This window comes from Rhagoletis pomonella, unplaced genomic scaffold, assembly GCF_013731165.1.
Source record: "Rhagoletis pomonella isolate Grant_MI unplaced genomic scaffold, Rhpom_1.0 Rhpom_scaffold_00001, whole genome shotgun sequence".
Taxonomy (NCBI): Eukaryota; Metazoa; Arthropoda; class Insecta; order Diptera; family Tephritidae; genus Rhagoletis; species Rhagoletis pomonella.
This window is the reverse complement of record NW_023458555.1, coordinates 3,930,655-3,951,874: the sequence shown is the minus strand read 5'-3', so window position 1 is coordinate 3,951,874 and position 21,220 is coordinate 3,930,655. Positions and strand designations below refer to the sequence as shown.

The window sequence follows — 21,220 nt, the reverse complement described above, 5'->3', positions numbered from 1 at the left end:
CTGGGCCGATTTAAAAATACCTGCAAAAATTAAGTTTTTTTATGAACAAAAATATTTAGTTTATTGTGTGTTTTTTTTTTTTTAAAAAGATCGCCTCAATTTACAAAGCAGTTTAGGTTTAAATATTAAAAAAATTTCAACAGAATCGTAATAATGAAATTGTTGATGCTGTTTTTGAACTTTTTCAAAGATTGTTTTAAGAAGAACTTAAAACAATTCGGCCAAAACTTAACCGATTTAGCCATAGAAGGTATGATTGGGAAGATATTTTCTCACCCGTTGTATTTATTTGCAAATATTTTAATTCAAAGTACGATAAGATAAACGTAATAATGGTTGATAATTGTGTAATATTTTTAGGCAGTTTTTTAAGTCAAAACTGTTTTTGCGTCCTGGGGATTCTTGACAAAAACCCCTTTAAGAAACTATTTTTATTCACAAAAAGTTATGTACGGTCTTGGAGTTTTTTTCAAATCGGTTCAGCTCAAGTAAATTTTGATATTTTTTCGAAATATTTTGGTGAAAGTCTTCAAATATAATAAATTTTTTAATTCCGATGGTAAACTCGCAACTTTTTTTTTATCGGTGATACAGTCTAATGTATGCATGACTATGTTCGTTCACTTATACTTATGTGTATGTATTGTGTTGCTGTATTGTTGCACTTTTTGTCAGTTGTGGCATGTCCCTTTCATACAACTATATGTGTGTATGTTTGCTTTGCAGAGAGTCTGTGTTGTTTTACGAAATAAGGAGGAACAAATATTTATGTATATATGTACAATTACAATTACAACTACAATTACTCTATGTGTAAAATCGCAGTCATTCCATGTTTTCTATGTCATTGTTTGCGTTCTCATTCCGCCCTCTCCCTCACTTGTGTTCAATTTCGCAATCACCTGGGTAACGAAGTGCCACCACTCCATCGCCGCCAATGCCACCAACACCAACAAAAGTCCTCTAGTGGCTGTCGCAATCGATGTCGCTGCTGTTGTTGATGCTGCCATTGACCGCATTGCAGTGCCCATTGGGAGAGCAGCCAGCCCATCGCCACGATGCACCAATTTGTTGTAGCCGCGGCGAACAGCACTCGGTCGAGTAGGCGTCGTAGAAGCACCAAGGGCCACGCTGTGTGTGGCTCCAGCTCATTGGTGGCCGGCGGCAGAAGCTGTTCACTTGAGCGTGCCACTGCCGCTGTTGTTGTCGCTGTGGTGACGCTTGCGGCCAGTGTGGTGAGCGTGCGTTGGGCTATTCGATAGAGCATGCCGTGCAGCGTGCTGGAAAGGCGATTGGCGCTGCTGTTGCCATGTTGCATGGCAGCCGGATGTTCACCATTGATGACGTGCACCACCACCGAAGCAGAGTCTGTATAAAGAGAAGAGAAGAAAATGACATGGATTAGAAGTGGTAGTGGCACAGGTACTAAATAGAAAAGCAAATAGTTAAATTGATTGTTTGATATACAAATTTCAATGGGAAACGGATAAATGAGAAGAAATGGTAGCTGGTACTCGTGACTCCTTAGCCCGTCATATACTTGAATTACTTAGAATGAAGTGAGAAGGAAGGTCTGAAATTTTCAATCCACAGATTGATTATTATTAAAGTAAAAGATGAATCAATATGCCTGCAGTGTGGTACTCGCATTAGGCCATTTGATATTTACATTTGCATTCAGTTGTTATGCTTTACAATTTTTTTCTACTTTGTAGTCCATTTCTTTCAGCACTAGTATGAAATTAAATAAAAAGTGTAGGAAGCTGCAACGAAATCGTTGTCTACCACTAAAGAGCTCGTGGGGAAAAAAGTTGGAGCAGAATCCTAAAATAACTTTCTGGTTCAATAAGTACTCAGACGGTCAAACCCATAATAGTGTGTAGCCCTTGTATGGTGGAAAAAGACCACTCAAACAACAGGCATAAAAAAATGGGCCAGATCCAACGGAGGCAACGAAAACAACAATACTCACTGCAGGTGTGGAAGCCCTACTCAATTTTATACCACTTCATCTGGCAAGGAGGTGGCAGCAACGAAAAATATCAAACAATGCAACATTGCCGTATACGTTGAAATCTCAAAGGGAAAGGACGTAACTATACCCAAAACCTTGTACTCAAACCAAACTGATCCTATCTTCAGCTTAACGAAGAGGTACAAGATCATATTTCCTGCTCGTGAAAATTTTAGGAGAAGTGAGGACTGCACCCTGATTCACAAAAATTGTATACCGATGACTCAAAAACATCTTACGGTGTAGGTGCGGGTGTTGTGAGACCGCGGCTCTGCACATATTTTTCCTTAACTAAAGATGCAACGATATTTCAGGTGAAACTGGCTGCCATACCGGAGACCGCGCACGTGTTATTAAACAGGCCAGAACTAAAATCTCTATACTTTTGGGCAGCCAATCTGTCCCCAAAGCTCTAGGTAGCTACTGGTTCTCATCAAAAACCCTTAAAGAGTGCCATAGAGGGTCTCCTAATCTAAGTGCTATTTCGTGAGGGATATGATGGAAATTGGGGAAGGTTAGAGGGTACACCACCGCTCAAAGAAGTTCTGTGCTCATGCAATGCAGATAAAACCTAAAAACCCCATTTGTAGTACTTACAAGCCACTATACGTCCAATAAACACATGCACATACTTGGCCTCTGGGGTAAAGATATATTAGCAGGTTCTGTAGTGAAGGAAAGGAATCAATGAAACACATATATACCACCTGCCCAACACTAGCTCATCACATAGCCAGATTTTTAAACGACTATAAGCTCAGCGATATTGGTCCAATACAGATTTCGCAGCTGTATTTCTGTATACTAGACAAGTAAAGTGAAAATAGCGTCACAAAAGATGAAATCTGGACGCGGTGCAATTGACTTGTAGACCCTTACACGATGGTCAACTTTTAGCTACGCTAGGGATGACGGCGACCTCAATTAGCCTCCACCTGTAGCCCTTACGTCCTATCCCTAATCTATCGAGCGAGAGGAGAATGCGAAACGTCACATGCTTTCCAGCGAAATTCGTCTGCAAAATAACTTAAATAGACTCAATTTTTATCAGCGTGAAGCAAACCATTTGAGATTTGATCCCTCCTTACCCTTTGGTCATTTCTAAGGACTTTCAACAGGCTAACTGTTTGACTGAACTACTCTGCTCCTGACTGTATTCCTTTATAACTGCGCCGTCTAAATTAAAAGTTATGAAAGAGGTTCACCGCAATTGTTGTTTGGCAACTGCAAGCCGATGTCGATCACTGCACATACACACATACACACATACACATGTTTTGTGCTCCATCAATCCTAGCGCATACCCAAATGTCCTGCAAAAAAAAACAAATTGCTCAAATTGAAGATTTTGTCACTTTAATGCTGCGTTGAAGTGCGCAATGCGAATTAAACTTGTCAAAAATAAAAATAAAAAGTTTTCGAATTCAATTATGCCATGAAGACTTTACGACGAGCTGGACACACGCAGGGAATTGAAGGACAAGCCAGAAGCAGCAAAAAGTATAAAGTTAAAATAAAAGAAGCAGAATTAATGAAGACCGTAAAAAATGCGACACAGCTGAACATATCCATTGCGGCTGCCTGCAGCTTGGAGCAATATAAAGGAATGCCAGGAGAGAGTAACCACAACTCTACTAGCCAACAAAAATTCCCTCGCGCTCGGCAAGCATAATTCAATTTGTTAAGCCATTTGTGACGCCTCAGCATCAATAACAACAAAAGAAGAAGAAGAAGAGGAGGAGGAAGAAGAATGGTTGGAGAAAGTAACGAGTGAGAAAAAATGTAAGTAAATAAGTAAAATTATTACATTTTTTCGCACAAGGCATTCCCCCCAAGAGTGAGGATGGCCAAAGTGACAGCCAAAGTGTTGATACATGACAAGCGAAGGTCAGCAAAGAAAAAAATAAAACGCAAAAAAATTAAGAATTAATCAAGTACAGAGGAATACCTTTTTGGTAGCAAGTTTGTGTGTACATATAAAAGCGGACTAAAGCGAATTAAGGCCTATACAAACTTTTTAATGGAGCAAAAGGAAAAATCTCGCTTCATAAATGCACAGTACAGCTGAGAGGCATATTTGATAGCTGTGTATGCATGTATGTGTGTGTACCTATGTATGTATGTATGTAAGTATGGGTGCCTGAGATGAACATGAAATATAAAATGCTGGAATATTACAAATTCTAAAAGATATGAACCGAAGAAAAACAATTTCGCAACGTCGCGACCTTCAATCGACCGCGTGTGTCTTCCAACGCGACAGTAGTTTTGAGGCTACCATGTCCGACAGGACAGTCTCTCAACTGAGCGCTGTCGTCAATTTATGTTTATGTTTGCAGCATTCTCAGGTTTGAAAGTAAATAAGCTAAAAAAATTAAGTCAGAATTTTGATAAATAGATTTACATGAATTATGGCGCATTTCCTTGGCTTACACGCCGCAGCATGAAATCGGCTTCTTAAGGTGGAAGGATAATTGAATTTACAGTTTAGGGAGACTAATGAACTTGGTTCGCCTGCCATTGACCCCTAACTGATGGCCTAGGTGCGATCTCCTTTCGGCTCGGGTGATTTATTTAGCAGGTGTTACCATTATGATTGACAGAAGCACAAAAGGTGGACCTGTGAGCTTGTTGTTTGCCCTAGAGACTGGCTCAAGAACATTAATTTTCGCTAAAAAACAAAATAGGAAGTCTTCAAGTACAAAAGCGAGTATTGTTATTATTATTTTTTTTTTTAAGTTCCCCTCGGAATTCAGTGTTCATCAGATTTGTCCATCTTTAAGTAGATGGGTTTTAGTACACATAGCCTAAAGATAAGCTAAATTTTCAACATAATCGCGCATACAAGCGTACCAAAAGGCAGTGTGCTTCTCAGATATGACATTGCAGGAATTGTGTATCAAATGATATTTTGGCATCTGAAAACATTTCCCACTTAATTCTACAAAATTTACAAAGTCAACTTGAAATAAGAAAGCTATCATAACTCATCAAATTTACAATATTTTTTTACCAGCCTGGCTACTTCTTTGTTTAGGTAAATCCGTTTTTGAGGCATGCCATTGGTGTTTCACGTAACGCGCCGGCATCTATTTGTGCTCAGCTCCCTTACAAAATTTGTCCATTTTATGCCTAACACGTGAATCCTTACATAGCAAATCCTTTTACGGCGAATGTCCTTATGGCAATAAAACTTTTTACTTAAGAACAGTTAATGGATTTTCGTGGTAAAACACTTTGTCGCAATTTGCAGTAACTATGTATAAGACAAGTACATACATACATATACATGTATATATTTATGTATAAAACAGTAAGTATTCATGTTTGCTTCTTGAAAAGAGTAATTTTGTAAAAATTTTACAAGGGCTCCTAATGATGCCTGTAAGTGGATTTTATAAACGGAAAAAAATATTAGCTATTGTGCTGCATTTGAGTAAATAAAAAAGAAATTCTTCTTTCATTATAAATGAGAAAGTTTGTAAAGTCAAAACCGACTAAACGGTTTTGAATAAAATTTCGCTCGCAACTAATCTGCGTTCCGGCTAGAAAGATGTGTAGGCTATTGCTTTTTGAAAGTAAAAAAGTTAAATGAAACTAATAAGTTCAATCAAATATTATAAAAAAAGTGTCAAACGAAGAGGTTTAAGAGAGCTTAATTTCGAAAATAGTTTTGAAGATGTTTTCCACCTTTTTAAAAACTAAATTTTTCACACAGTTTACGTAATCTGGATTGAGAATAGGAAAAATTGCATTCATTGTCCGATTTGCTTGCAATTTAGTTAGGTTATCGCCTGGATTAACATATATTTAGGATACTTTTTCCGGTAGGTGGACCAGGGACCATTGTTTTTCATTGACCGACGAAACAGTTTTTATCAAGCGCCGCGAAGCAAGTAGGCGGAGATGTGGTGATGTCCGAAATAGGTGCTAATGGTGCTTGTTTCATCCATTTTTCCCAATAATACTATTGAAATGAAAGTTTTTTTAGTTAAGATATTTTTTTCTGCTAAATTTTAGTCCGCTTTTTCTAACTAAAACATGTTTCATAAAAATGCTATGTTTCGCTTGGAAAGAGGATAGACATTTTTAAAGCGAGGAGAGGAGATATTAGTTACAAATTTTATTGGTTGATCGAGGAAAGCAGCTTATGACCATGCATTATTATTATTTGTCAGCAGGCACACTCTACTTGTCCCCTCTTTTACAGCCGTTGAGAGACAGGGAGAAGGAGGGCTGTAGAATCTTTGCGTATACTGGGAAAGAATAGTATTCGAATTACAGTGCAAGCAAATTATGAATCAGTAAAATATCAGGCGCTTGTACGGAATGGAAAAATACACACTCGAACATATTCGGATGGATTAATCCTCTAGTTTACAGCTGATTTTCGTGTACGAAAAAACTGAACCCCCGTTTTATAAAATAAATGTAGTTAATTAACAGGATGACACTTATTATTATTAAAAATAAAATAATGTTATTAAATTTGATTATTTTTAATTATTTCATTATTTTTGATTACCTGATTAATATTAATTATTTTGTTTAATGGCATGATTATTTTTGATTACCTTAATAATAACAAAGTATTTATTGATGGGTTATGTAAAAAAAAATTAAAATAATCTTTAAAAGTTGCCAATTAAAAAAATGCCAAAAAATTAATGATTACTTATGGTAATGGAAATTTAACAGTTCTGCTTGAAACTAGTAGAAAAGTAATGCAGACGCATTCTGGAGATTGTTTTCTTTAAATAAGTTTCTATTTAAATATCCTCATATAAATTTAACCTTGAATACAATTTCTTTTTGGAAGATCGCAATTTTATGTTATCATTTTTAAGTTATGTCTGACGGAGATCGAATATAGGTCCACCTACAGCAGAATATGTAAATAAATATGAAATTTAATAAAATAAAATAAATAAATAAAAAAGTTAAAAAAAAAAATATTTTGTTTTTCTCATTGATATTTTATGTTCAAAAGTAGTTGAGCTTGCAGCCTTGGGCTTTATATAAGCATGGATAACTGTATGATATGTTTATTTTAAACTTATTTATTCATTTATTAAGTGGAAAATGGTTTCTCTGATACATTCTATTAAAAACTAAATTTCAATCGGTGGTTTCTAGGTTACCACTGCATTTTTAAACTACAAAGCAAATCAATCTGAAATAAATTAAATTCTCAAAAAGGTACTCCTTATACGCTTACCTCATATACATACATACATTTAATATGGCTTTCTCTTTACTTGTATTTAATGTTTAGTGTCAACTATAGTTTATGCAAATATGACCGCATTTATTTTGAATCGATATGCATGCAAATTTTTTAATATGTTTGTCCTCATATAGTCTCAGTATCAGTAAGGCATGTATTTTAAAATTATCTACTTCAAAGATTTGTTATCCTTTTTTCTCAAATTTATCTACCAGCTCTTGCTCAAGTTGACTACTTAAGCTGCTCTCGTCGCTTCACCGTCATAGCTTTAATTTACCAAGGACAGTCAATACAAACAACACATACAATGGCAAGAAACTGTCCGAAAGCTGATACCAATAACATGAAAGACCAATAAGCCTAGCGTCTGCTGGAGCATTATAAAGGGAAGAGAGTACATATTAGGTGGCGCAGAACGAACGAGATTTAATAACCAATTTTCCTTGCAGCAGCTGTGACATCGTTAGGCTGACTAATGGAGTGTCTACATGCCGGTGATGGAGAGATGGCACAACAGCGACAGAAAGCAAACAAAAGCAAGGAAAATAACAAAAGCAAACTCAGTAGCTGAGGAAAAACAAGTCGACCAAGAAAGGCAGCAGGATATTTTACATGCGAAAGCCCAACTCCGTAGCCAATCCAGTTCTTTTTTATTTTTAACGAGCTTTAAGTGAACTGTATGTGTGCATATGTACTTGTGTTTAAGTATATTTGTCCACTTTTACTCAAAAGCTTACTTCACAGTTTCTGTTAGCGGCATTTAAATTGCCTTTGAAGTTATTGTTGTGCCCTCCGTGTTTCCGTTCATCAATCCTAGGCAAAGGCAAGCAAGTAAATACATATGTAAGTAAGTGAATAAGTAGCCAAAAATATAAACAATCAGCAACACTTCCTGTCGCCTAGCAACACAGTAAGCGCCATTGGCTTGGTTAAAGCTCAGAAGCAAAATCAAAAAAAAAAAAAAACACCTACAAATTTGACAACAAAAGAAATGAAACGAAAATATTTGCATATACTTGGTTAAACTAATAAAGCCACCCGGTCAGCCATGGATGCAGGGATGAGTTTCCACCTGACCAACCTCCACTTTGCTCGGTTGAGTGTTTCTGTCATTGATTGACACCTCTTGTTCTTCTCGTTCTGTTCTGGCCACTTTGGTCTTTCGAGAACAATGTGAAAGCGGTTGTTGAAAAATAATTTGTTTCTTCAGCTTTTGTGTTGCGATGATGTTGGTTTTCGGGATTTGGTGAAATCACAGGAATTTGTGGTAAGGTCAGTACATTAAGTTCAATGAAAGAAATCACAGATGGCTGTATTTAACTGGAAGTGTTAAGCAAATAGAAGTGCTGGGAAGAGAAAAATGCCGCCGAGCTAGGTAATCTTAAAATATTTTAAAAGTAAGTACAGATATTTAGTTTCTAAAGAGATTTGGTAGAAATTTGGTTATTTGCGTAAATTGGATTGCACCATTTTATATAAATAAGCTGTGGGACCTAAAATTCGTCTTCATGAATGAGTATCAGTCGAATTAATATTTAGAATAATTTGTACTAAAACGTTGATTTATTTATGTGAAATATGTAAGTAGCCCTTCTAAATGAAATAAATGAGTAATGAATGATAAATGAATCATTTGCAGTTACATATTTTAAACCAAGCTTAGTACCTGCGCGAATTAACCAGTTAAGAACCTGCGATTTGGGGTTCCGTTAGCGGGTGAAGCATATCATTATTAACCGGTAATTTACTTGAGAAAAATTGGAAAAAAAAATAAAAAAAAACATGATTTGTAGATAATACTATAGGCGTGCTAAATGACAAAAAAACGCCGAGATACGTAAACTTAATTTTGGATCGCTGATTACGGATCTGTATACCGTTTTCGGGGAGCAGGTAACTTTCTTAAGATAATTTAAATATAGGTTTGCATTGCGAATGAAAAAACTGCAAACTTTAACATAGAAAATGTTACTCATACGCCATGTACCTACGAGTATGTACGAGTACGCCAAGTACGATGTGGCGCTGAGTAACATTATTTTCTGCTCCTAATTGTTCCGACAAATGTTTATACTATTTAGTTGACCATTCGCAACATTCTTATTTAACCATCGATTTTCATTGTTAGGGAGAAGTTACATGGCTTCTGACAGGTGGCGTCTCCCAGAACATACAAAGCTTTTATTGTTAATCTCACATCGAATCTCTGGCTTAACCCTTCTGCAGTGTTTGGAATTTACCCCTTAGAAATTAGTCAATTTAAAAAAGAAAAAAAAAACGACATGCAGACACTTCATCGGCAAGTGCTGTATGCTTACCGGTTCGAAGTTGAAAGCATACGAAAATTGGAAGAAATTTTTTGGCTTTTTAGGCCACAGTGCAGAGAAAGTCTACTTCAATATTGTCAATCCAAACTGAGTTAAGTACATTAAGTATACAGAAGTTCCAAAGCTATACCAATTAGCAGTAGCTCACTAGAACAAAATATTCATTCATATTTACTAAAGCAGATTTCGTTACATTAATATAGAAAGGCTCTAGCTATTTTTCCTTTCAAATCCGATTATTCACTAAACACTATTTATGGAGTTTTTTTTATCATTCCGTACAGAAACAAAAATGCTAGACAGAGCCGTTCTATATTAAACTACCCTCTATAAGACAAACATTTTGAGCAAAGGAAATCAAAGTTACAAAATTTTAAAGAAAATGTATAGAAATTGAAATTATTGGTATGGTTGAGTAGATCACCACCGGCATTTTTTACTTACGCTTCAAAACTTCTATAATTTTCCAAGTGAATACTTAACCAAAAAAAGACAGGTGTCATAATTTGTTTGGCAGTTACGTACTTGTATGTTCATGTATGTATTGATAAATATAGTACCTCTCATTTTGCTAAACGATATGAATATTTTTACACTACAATTGCTGGTATGAACTTTGCGCATGTGTGCCCATTTTATATTTGCTTATAACTCCACTGATATTTTGATAGTTTAAGCACATGAACAGCAAAACAAAACAGAAAGAGTTGAGCAGCGGCACAACACGTTCATGCCACAGACTTAATCTATGAGTTTACATAATGTCAGCGCAGAGCGGCCGCATGCAGCACAAACGCGATGCCACACAAATTTGCGCGGCAAACCAAACCTTACACGTACACATACAAAAATATATACTTCGATGTGGATATATGTACGTATTCATGCACTTTATCCATGCAAGCGATACAGAATTTCTAGGCGGCACACACCACCGCCATTTCGGACTACCAGCTGTGCGGGCTGAAATATGAATGTTTGTTGCTGGAATGCATATTTACAAAAGGATAATGGCTGGCTGGGTTTGGTGGCGAATGATCGGTCGGCTGCTTGGTTGGTTGGTTGGTTGGTAGTTTATAATTCTCACAGTGCCATCATACCTTTTGTTGTTGGTGCTTTAGTGAATGTGTGGTGGCCTTACCTGAACTGCTCGGCGAACATGTATAATTCCCCGAATCGGCTGGCGTTGCCTTCGCTATCAATAATTTACTGGTGCGCGTCGAACGTTCCGTTATGACATTGATGCCGCCTCGTTGTGAATAATTCATCACACGTTTACCCTTATACCAATAAATAAAGGAGGGCGGTATGGGCGATTGCATGGCAAGACAGGTGAGATTTATGTCGCTGCCGCTTTTGATGAAAAGTTCCGAATTGCCAAGAATTTTTGCGCGAGAAACTGTAAGCATATAAAAGAGAAGAAAATGTTAAAAAGTTGGCAAGAGGATATTAAAAGTAAACACACATTCATATATGTATGTACACGTACAAACACACACACACACACACACCTATCCGACAAGCCGAGGGTAGTGAAGCGCCCAGCAAAAGTGGGTAATGAAAAAAAAGCAGACAAAACGGGTTTAACTAAAGTTGATGGCGTGTGAAGTAAAGTAGAAGTGAATGAATTTTCGAAAAAATGGTGAGTGAATATGTGAGAAGGGTGTGTGAGTTCGCGATGCCGCTACGCCCTGTCTTTTACATTTTTTGTTTGCCTTTCATCAATATTTGTTTCATGTGCAAAATTAAGTGGCAGTTGGCCCTTTGCGCTTTGCTCTCCTTGGGAGTGGAGAACGGCGAAAACGCGGCTATTTTTGCCCGGCGTAGAGAAGACGCGTGCAAAGTTAGTTGTAATTTAGCCGCAGTGTCGAAATTCACGAAAGTTGTGCCAAAAGTGGGGACTAATTTTTATGAAAAAACTTGCAAGGAATTAAAATTTTCGCGTGCGTCGCTATACGCCAGAGTAAACTAAGTTAAGGCATTTAATGCAGTTAAAGCTAAGGTGAGCTCACGAACAGTTTAATGAAAGGGAAATAAAAATGAAATGAGTTTGTGCAAATTTTGCCAAAATTTATAACTTAATCGAGTCGAAAGCGTACGTTAGATTTTTCTCTTTAACAAACTATTAAATTTAATCGAAAAAGGTGAGACAAAATTCGATTATCGCATGGACGGTTTTATTCGCCCAGTTGCATTTATTTGCTCAGTCATAGCTTGATTGCAGCACTACTAAGCAGCTCAATTAAAAGCTATCTACTTACAGCATAAAAATGAGAAACCCAATATAATAAGCATCACAACAATCACAGTTTACGCCCGCATACACTACTCTAATCAATCAGGATATCTACCGGGGTGAACATGCACTCTAAATCGCATCATAACTCACCAACTACATTCAGTCGAAAGCCTTGACTTATCTTCGGCTCTGTGGACACTTGACATTCGTATGTGCCGGAATCTCTGGGCTGTGGCGATGATATCCTCAATGTCCACTCGTCCGAGCCTTCGGTGTGTAGCGATTGAAATCGTTGATCATTTGTGTAGGTGAGTATGCCGACGGTGAGTATATGTAAGTCACGTTTGCGTATCCAGGATACCTGAGTGTAGAAAAATAAAGAAATTATTATTGTTGTATGTAGAAGAGTAAACCATACAGAGTTTTGTTGTTGTTGTTGTTGTTTCTTTGTTAATCTTACATTAAGTACACTAAATGCGTGCTAAGTACTTCATTCAATGCGATTACATTGTGGAAATTATCTAATTGGTAAGTGTAGTGCAATTATTTGAACGCACACTTAGGTACTTAATGCATTATGACATTGATGCTAAAGTTTGACTAAGTATTATGCACGGGGGAAATGTGATGGGAAAATTTACAATTTCAACATACAAATTTTTAGCGAACCATTTTCTTTATATTTTCGTTATGGAAATTACGCGATAAAACCTTATAAATATTATCGGTTTTCCCTGTTTAATTTAGGAATATCTTCTTCTAAGAAAAATACATTTAAATAATCCTACTAATATTGTAATATTGTAAATGTGTGCTTATACGCCTGGACGTGCCTTAGTTAACATATGGCATATATTTCAAAGACAGTTGCCACCTTTTCAAAAGTTGAAATTAATTTACTAATAAGGTAAATAAAAGTTCCAACAGCGCAGATGTTAAATGAAAGGGGTTCGAAAGCAATAAAATATTTTTAAGGGGGGGTTGCCACCTGTTGAAAAAGTGAAAATCGATAAGTGTGTAAGTTGTAAGTAAATAAAAAAACTAATTTAAAAATAATTAAACAAAAATCTATGTGGGTTGTTATTTTATACTAAAATAGCCAACTTAGCCAATTAAAAAAAAATATATATATGAGGTGATATGACGTTAAACCGAACTTAACATGGGCGGAGCTTCGGGAAAAAGTAAAAGAATCCATATTACGAAAAAATCATAGAATTTCGATAACCGTAAAATTAAGCCCAGCAAATCGTGATGCGTCTCATAGATGTACGGATATATTTTTAAGAGCTCAAAAAACACGTCATCAGCTTCAGCAGTCTTTGTTGTTTTCTAGTCGTGGTATTGCTATTCGCACCTCGCATTGACTGGGGGTCCGAGTCCACTTCGATATTGGCTTAAGAGCCATTCAGCCTGTCAGAGCAATGTTTCCTCTGCTGTTATTGCAGTATTTGAACGTTTTTTGATGAACAGATGCGTGTGTGCGTCTTTGCTGTAACCATTTAGTGATTTGAGTACATTTTTTGGGCTAAGATCGTACGTTTAAAATATGAAGCGTGCTTATCCTTTTTAACAAATTAGGTTTCTCGTTTTTCGACCAGAGTATTACCATTCGGTCAGAAAGATCCTTTTATACTGGAACCTAGTGCTACAGGTCGTAATTTTACCAGAGATTTTTCTTTTTCCTAAATCCTTTCCTCCGTTTTACATGACAACGGACTGCTGATTCAAAACCCTTTTGTTGTGGTAATAAATCGATCAATTTGAGCGGCCGATATGATTATATATACTATTGACATATCTATGTGGGCTAAGTAGCCATAAACAGTGCTATAAAATTAACTGCGTGGTACGAAATTTCAAATATTTCCATTGAATGCTAATAGCCAAAATCCTTTATTGGGTAACGAACATTATTGTTTACTTTCTCCCATTTTTCTTATCTACTTAAATTTCAGCTTAAACTAATACTGCCTGATAGCACGACCCGCTGCCCGAAACACAAAAATTACAATAAGTATATCCGGTCAACTGAATTTCTTTCAGCTTTAGCAGCATTCCATAAATTCAAATCGTGCTTAACGTCAGCAAAGCAAATTTAATGTGCACTTGTGTATGTAAACATGCCATCCGCCTACAGTATGAAAACACACACGTTTTAAGTATAGAGGCTCATCTAGCTCATTGATATATTTAAGCGGGCTCTGCCAAGCACTATCCTTTAATAGTCCAGAAGCGCACGCTCAAAATGTCATTATCTATTAATGACTAAAACAGACAATCTGCTGCCCGTCGCATTACACAAGCGAGCGCATGTAGATACGAGGGTCGCTAAGCGAGTATTTAGAATTCGTTAGACTGGTGGCAATTTTAGACGTTCTGCTTTTTTCTCTTTGTGTTGATTATACTTAATTACTTCAAATTTTAAAGTAAAAAGGAAAAAAATGAATGTTAAAAGAAAAAGTCGTCTTTAATTAACACAAAAACAGGTAATCGATGAACTTATTTCGACTTTTGGTGATGAAACCCCATTGGAGTCAGTGTCTGTTATTGGTATAATGCATTAAAGCGCTTTGCGAAAGATGATAATGGGTGATCGTCACGTGACATACGTACGGGCTTTCCTAGGCCTTCAAGATCCTACCACATATTTAATATTGCATAAACAATCGCCTACGTACGTTGGACCTCACATTATTTGAAAATTGCTCAAAAACAAAAAAAAAAAAGAAAAACAAATTTTTCGCGTAAAACACACTTCGAAAAAATAGTCGCTTGTTTCTTGGCAATATCGGGTCCCTTGGCTATACTGGCACTAGATGAATGTAGAATTCCCACTGAAATAACTCCAGCGCAATAACGCTCAAAGGCTTTATTTCCTAAAAAAAAAGAAGTAAAGTCCTCGGCTGTTTTTTCACCAATGTTCTGCAGTTGATTCTGAGTTATACACAACCATTTCTTTGGCAACAGTTTTGGACGAATGGAGGAAGAAGAACGACATACCACAAATGGTCGTACATCCGACTAGTGGGAGCTTTTACACATATAGTCAAACAATACATTTTTAAGTACTCAAAACGTCGATTTGTTGAGTCATCCGAAGTACAGTATACAAGTTTATTTTCTGCTTCCCATTCAGCGAGGATAACCTGCGTGGACAAGGACTTTCGTCAACAAAAGGAGCATATGCAAAAGTATATAAATCATGCTGAAGAATAACTTAAAAACCAATAAGGTCGTTTTTAGCGGTTAAGTTTTTTTATTTCTTAGGTATTCTAAAATTTCTTGTAGTGACCCTCGTATGCACATACATTCATGTGTAGGTATGTAGGTATGCATATCTTTGCTATTTGAAAACCAGTAGATACTATTCTATTGGGGAGAATATAAATTGATTGGTTATTGATTGTACCCAGAGTTAAGAATTTAGTAGCTCTTCTAAAGCCACTACCTTTTGATATGTAAGAAAGTGTTTTGGCTTTTTATGACTCGTTTTAAAAAATTTATTAGATAAGAAACAAATGCCTTTTTCTAGTAGCGTATGCTTGTGCTCCAGAGCAGCTCTGAGTTCCTGCAAATAGCTTTCACTCTCTGATTAATCACCGCCAACAACTCACTTCACTGCTGGGAAACAAGCAAACAAGCTTCATTGCAATTCACTCGAACATACACATACACATGTATGTACACACATTTGCATATTGTACATACGTACACATATTTATATGAGGCTGTTCAGTGGCTGACCCTTCACATGCCATGAATATTTTAAGCCTTCGATGCGTTTATGTAAATTTTATGGGCCGATAGTGTAACACTTTAATAACGGCAACTGTTGCTTTTGTTGTTGCTGTTTGGAGAATATCTCTTTTATATGCTATTTTTATTCAACATCTATTGGTTTCAATGGCGAATTGGTTGTCATAAAATATTACCTAAAGGATAAAAAGGTGCAACCTCTCCGGTCGCACACGTGTAGGATAGTGTATGTGTGTGTGTGTGTGTGTGTGTGCTTGTGGGTGAGTGAGAGTTGCTTTATTCAGGTTACATCAATATGCAAGAAAAAATTATATGCATGATGCGCCTTTTCCATATTTTTCCATATTCTTTTATGCTTAAATCTTATTTTTTCCAGCAGAATTTTATGACTTCGGGGCGCAATAATAAGTTAACCTCCAGTCTATCCTGCCGATTGGCAGTGGTGTGAGTAATGTGTGTTGAGGAAATTATGCAGCGCCAGCAGCAAATTGAGCAGCTGAACCCCTGCATATTTATAGGCTAACGAGTCATTCTACACATGTATGTAGGTACATGTGTTTGCTATAAATTTTGTCTTGAATGGAGCATGCATCTATTAATGCCACCATAAGGTATTTCACTCACAAGTTTTGTGTAAAGTTTTCTGCCAAATAATTTTATGCTCGAATTGTTTGGATATAAGAAATTGCCAAGTCGTTAATAACCTTTATGAGTTTGCAATCAAAAAATGATAAAGAAGTGAGTAACAAACACTAAAGAATTTTTCAAGATGATATGGAGAATTACATATTTGATTACGTTGGGAGTACGTAAAAAAGAGTTTGAATAAATATAAAAGTTTTATAAACTGGAACGGATGTTTTATGAACAATAGATGTAGTGAAATAGAAAGCCAATAAGTTCTACTTAAAAATATGAGCTAAATTGGAATTTAATATGAACAAGTAAGAAAGGCTAAGTTCGGGCGGAGCCGAACATTAAATACCCGGCGCAAGTATTAAATATATGTTTTTTCACCCTTCCGAAACCTTCCGCTAGATGGTAAGCCGAGTTGTAACAATTTTGAGTAAATTAGCGTCCTTCAATTTCGAAATATTGAAGTTTCAAGCATTTCTTAAATTTACCGTTATATGAGAATCGGCCGTTATATTAGTCCGATTTCAATAATTTTCAACGTTTTGCTTACACGTGGCAAGTACAATAACCATACCGAGTTTGGTACAAATTGGTAGAACGGTTACCGGTATACTTATATGTGATCATAAGTGGGCGGTGCCACTCCCATTTTCCAAAATTTTACCACAAACGTATTTCTTGGTAAAGAATTGTTGCAAGCATCAATTTTGAAAAAATTAGCTTCAATATTTAATGATTTATCGAAGATTTTGTATTTCTCTAAATTACCGTTATATGGGATGTGGGCGTGGTTATTGTCCGATTTTATAAAGTTTCGGCGGTTTTTTATGCTGTACCAAGGCCAACAACTGTGCCAAGTTTGGAAGAAATTGGTGCAGCGGTTACCAAGATATACACATGTAACCATAAGTGGGCGTGGCTACGCCCATTTTCTAAAACTTTATAATATTCTTATTTTTCGTCTAAAAATTATTCTAAATATCAATTTTGAGTGAATTATCTTCAGTAGTTACTAAAATATCGCAGTTTTCGTATTTCTGGAAATTACCGTTATATGGGAAGTGGGCGTGGTTAAAGTCCGATTTCGCCCATTTTCAATACCAACCTACCTTGGATTAAGGGAAACCTACATACCAAATTTCGTTGAGATATCTCAATTTTTGCTCGAGTTATCGTGTACACGGACAGACGGACAGACGGACAGACGGACAGACGGACGGACAGACAGACATGGCTTAATCGATTTCTTTTTTCATCCTGATCATTTATGTATACATTTGTCTATATCTATCTCGATTCGTTTTGGCTGTTACAAACAACCGTTATGTGAACAAAATTAATATACCCTTGTGCACAAGTGCGCTCGGGTATAAAAATTGTACGCGCCCAAGCACCGACAAACGACAAAGGCCAGACGTCCAAATATCTGTCCTAAATATGTATGAGCACACCTACAACCACCGCCGCCGTCATGTCGTAGACGATTTTTGGTCACGGGCGGGGCCCAAAACGTTCCAGTCTACAGCACTAAGTTCCAGCATGAGAAACTCCATCAAGCTACGTGGATATTGGAAATATAATCTTGAGGCTCTAGTCGAGTAAAATAGAGTCGAAATGCGCACCATCCCAAGACTCTGACGGCATACAAATAGCAACTGCCCAGCTGAAAGATAACAAAGCTTTTAGAGCTGGCGACCTGCTTGTGAGACAGACAACGTGCCAATGGCCTTGGGGCCAGGCTTCTTATGATAGCACACAAGGAGCAAGGAGGTGAGCATATGTATTGTGCAAAAAGGCTAAAAGCCACCTCCTATTAAGTATTTTGAGCCTGAATTTCACCCGGTAAATACACTATTGGCAAAGTAAATATACACCATAGCCAAAACTTTGGACCCTAAAATCAATATACAAAAGTTATTGTCGTATTTTCAAATACTACCGCCTGGCTTTGAAATTACCAGGTCCTTGCTAATTAAGGGATAATTAACCCTTATATTCTACATTCAAACTATGATTTTAGAGGTTCAGTCCTGCGATTATTAAGTCCTCGCTGTAAATTTACTGCAAAAGCGCTTTGCTCCACCACTTTGCTGCACCAGTGCATGCAGTAAACTTCATTATAAAGGAAATAAGTGAGACTCACAAAGAACGCTGTCTATTCTCATGGCCAAGTGCAGAGCCAAAAAAGAATAGTGTGTCACTATACTCGTATATGGGGGTACGGCACGAAAGTATTTGCCAAGGGGAAATGGGAAATCTGGTTAAATGGAATTGCAAATGAACAGCATATAAATACATATGTGCAAATATTAATTTGTACACCCCGGTAGAAGTCCCATTCCTCTGAGACGCGTGCAGAAGCGGCGCACGTAGCTGAAATTCTGGGAAATTATTAGTTTTCGTTATTAGTGAATTTCATGCGCCAAGGTGAACACGAAACCTGCAGACAGATAAAAGTAATAAGTTTACACACAAACACCTGCTTGGACACTACCAGATATGTATTAACATACATATGTAGACTTGCAAAGAAGCTTAGTCGGAAGTAGAGTGGCAGCCATTGTTATATGAATAGGCTCGCTGCTGGATTCGGGCGCTGCGGACTGACTGCCTCGCTGTTTCGTTAAGTTTTTGGCCGCGAAATTTTGTGTGCATAAGCATGTATGTGTATATCTGCACTTCCCTGCAGGACATGTATCTAACTATAAGCTAACTTTAAGTTGATTAGGAAGGTGCTATAAGTCACTTATTATCTGTATATTTTCTTTGACGAAAGCTAACTATATTTCTGTGGCGATGGCCGCGAAATAGTCAGTGCATTTGATGTAGTAAAAGATGGTTACCTCTACATTTGATGCAACTAACTTGTAACTAACTACTTTTGGGCATAAAATATCAAAGCAAAAACAAAATATATATATTTTTTATTTTTATTTTTTTTTATCACATTTCATATTTGTTTACACATTCTGCTGTAGGTGGTCCCATATTCGAACTCCGTCAGACATAACTTCGAAATGATGATATGAAATTTTGATCTTCCTTTTATTTGTCCTCAATTCGAAAAAGTATTTTATAGAAATCTCGCAAAAAACTAACTACAATTGGGTTATTTTTTATCAATTGATCATTTTTTCTGCAGGGTTGTTAATGTGTTGCTGCTTCTGTATTATCAAAAAAATCTGGTGGCAACTAACAATGCGGCTATTTTGTTTTTGGTATTTGTTCGTTGCTTGCTTATTTTCGCTTTGCCCGCTGTCTACTGCGGTGGTAAGTGGTGAGCAGCGTGGCATCCAGCGCGCTGTTGTTTGTTCATTGCCGTAGTTGTGCCAAGGAAATTTAAAGACAACAATAAAATGCGGTTTCATTCTGTTGGTCGCAGGTTGAGTGTATTTTTGCTGCTGTTGCGGCCATACCACAGTTCTCAAATAGCCCACACGATAATTCGCGGCTAGCAATGGTAGTACTGTAGCACTGCAGTTGGGCAATAAAAGCAATACTCAAAGGTGTTTATATGTAGAGGTACATACATACAAACATTCATATATATATATATGTATATCGTCTCATTTATGCGCTAACCACGTATCTAAATTTTTTTGGCAAACTGATATTACCACTTATAACAATAGTTTAAGCGTAATACTATTTGAAATTAAAGGAAAACCCTAATGTGGGCGCTCACTAGTTATGATATCCTCGTTGAAGGAAATTAGCATTTTGTTACATGCTGTAGAATGACTCTATTGCGTATATGTATGAGGTTAACGCTGATATGGGACGATATATTTATAGCTATTCATACACCAAAGACTTCATGAGTATGTAAATACTTACATAGAAACATAAGTTCGCATACAAATGAAAGTGTACCCTTTGTTCTAATATAATATTCACAATTATTTTTGGGAAAAATTGATTGCATTATTTATTAATGAAAATATTGATTTTTTAGATTTTTTTGTTTTTTGTGACGGCTTTTTGCACTTTTTCCATATAAGCATGAATGTCTTATGAAATAAAACGCGGGCTACATAATTCGAAAATTTTCTAGAAATTCTGAATATTTAAAAAGTAGCATATTTTGCAAAGATCGCGACTGTTCCATGCACGCATGTAAAGAGTACTGCCAATTGATGCCTTGAGGGCCAAGGAGAACACAAAAATTAACCGAAATGCATATCGAAAAATTTGGCCCAAACAACACTGCGCTGTCCTAGGGCAGGACCATGTACTGCAGCTCTGCATTACATTAGATCAGCATAAAACTAATCCAAGGGATTAATTGGTCCACTACAGAATTACAGAGGAGCACTTTGTAAGTACTCCAATATGGCAAAAATGGATCGCATGTGCCAAAGATTTACGCAAAAAAATTGCGCGTTACACACACTATGAAGAGGAATGCGTGTGCGTAAGAAGGCATAATGTGCATGTTAGTACGTATGTGTTTCGTTTTACACACACACACACACACACAAACACAGGTAACATACATATTTAACTCTGCTTTTTGTGTTTCATTTATTTCTTTACGGACTGGGCCACTTCCTTTTGTTTTCGTTTTCGTTTTCAATGCTTTTTGTTCTTTCCGCTGCCGCAAGTTTTTTTTTTCGAAAGTTGGTAATTGCGAAAATTTCTCGCAAGTGGTGTAATTTTACAAAATGTATGCCTTGTTACCAACATCAACCTTGAATGCAAAAACAAAAAAGAAAGATTTCCACATTAAATTAGGTTACAGTTTTTAGTTTAAAGCCGAATAAAATGTGAGTTAACGCAGTACTTATTTATAACGCGTGGATGTGTGAAGGTTTTGTCTATTTAGTAAGGTCAGAGAGGCGTGTTTGAATACATATTATATCATTCCTTTTCTCGATGACAAGTTTGCCCTTTGAGAATGTACTCTGTGGCTTCCAGGAGTAGACACATCCCTCAACCCGGGGTAATTTCAAGTGTCGTTATTTTTTTTGTTATTACCACTTATTATGCCTGAAAAAATCTCAACTAAACTGGTGAAC

At 36.7% G+C, this 21,220-nt stretch overlaps 1 protein-coding gene across 1 annotated transcript in view; it reads right to left on the bottom strand.

Annotated features, from left to right (window-relative positions):
* Nucleotides 1-580: 580 nt before the first annotated feature.
* LOC118736547 overlaps nucleotides 581-21,220 on the bottom strand; it is a gene marked incomplete at its 5' end in the record, with an annotated part of 63,079 nt that continues 42,439 nt past the window's right edge. Inside the window, 3 exon segments of the mRNA XM_036466609.1 lie at nucleotides 581-1,368; nucleotides 10,710-10,967; nucleotides 11,958-12,168. Coding sequence (XP_036322502.1) covers nucleotides 899-1,368; nucleotides 10,710-10,967; nucleotides 11,958-12,168 — 939 coding nt within the window. The 3' untranslated portion in view covers nucleotides 581-898.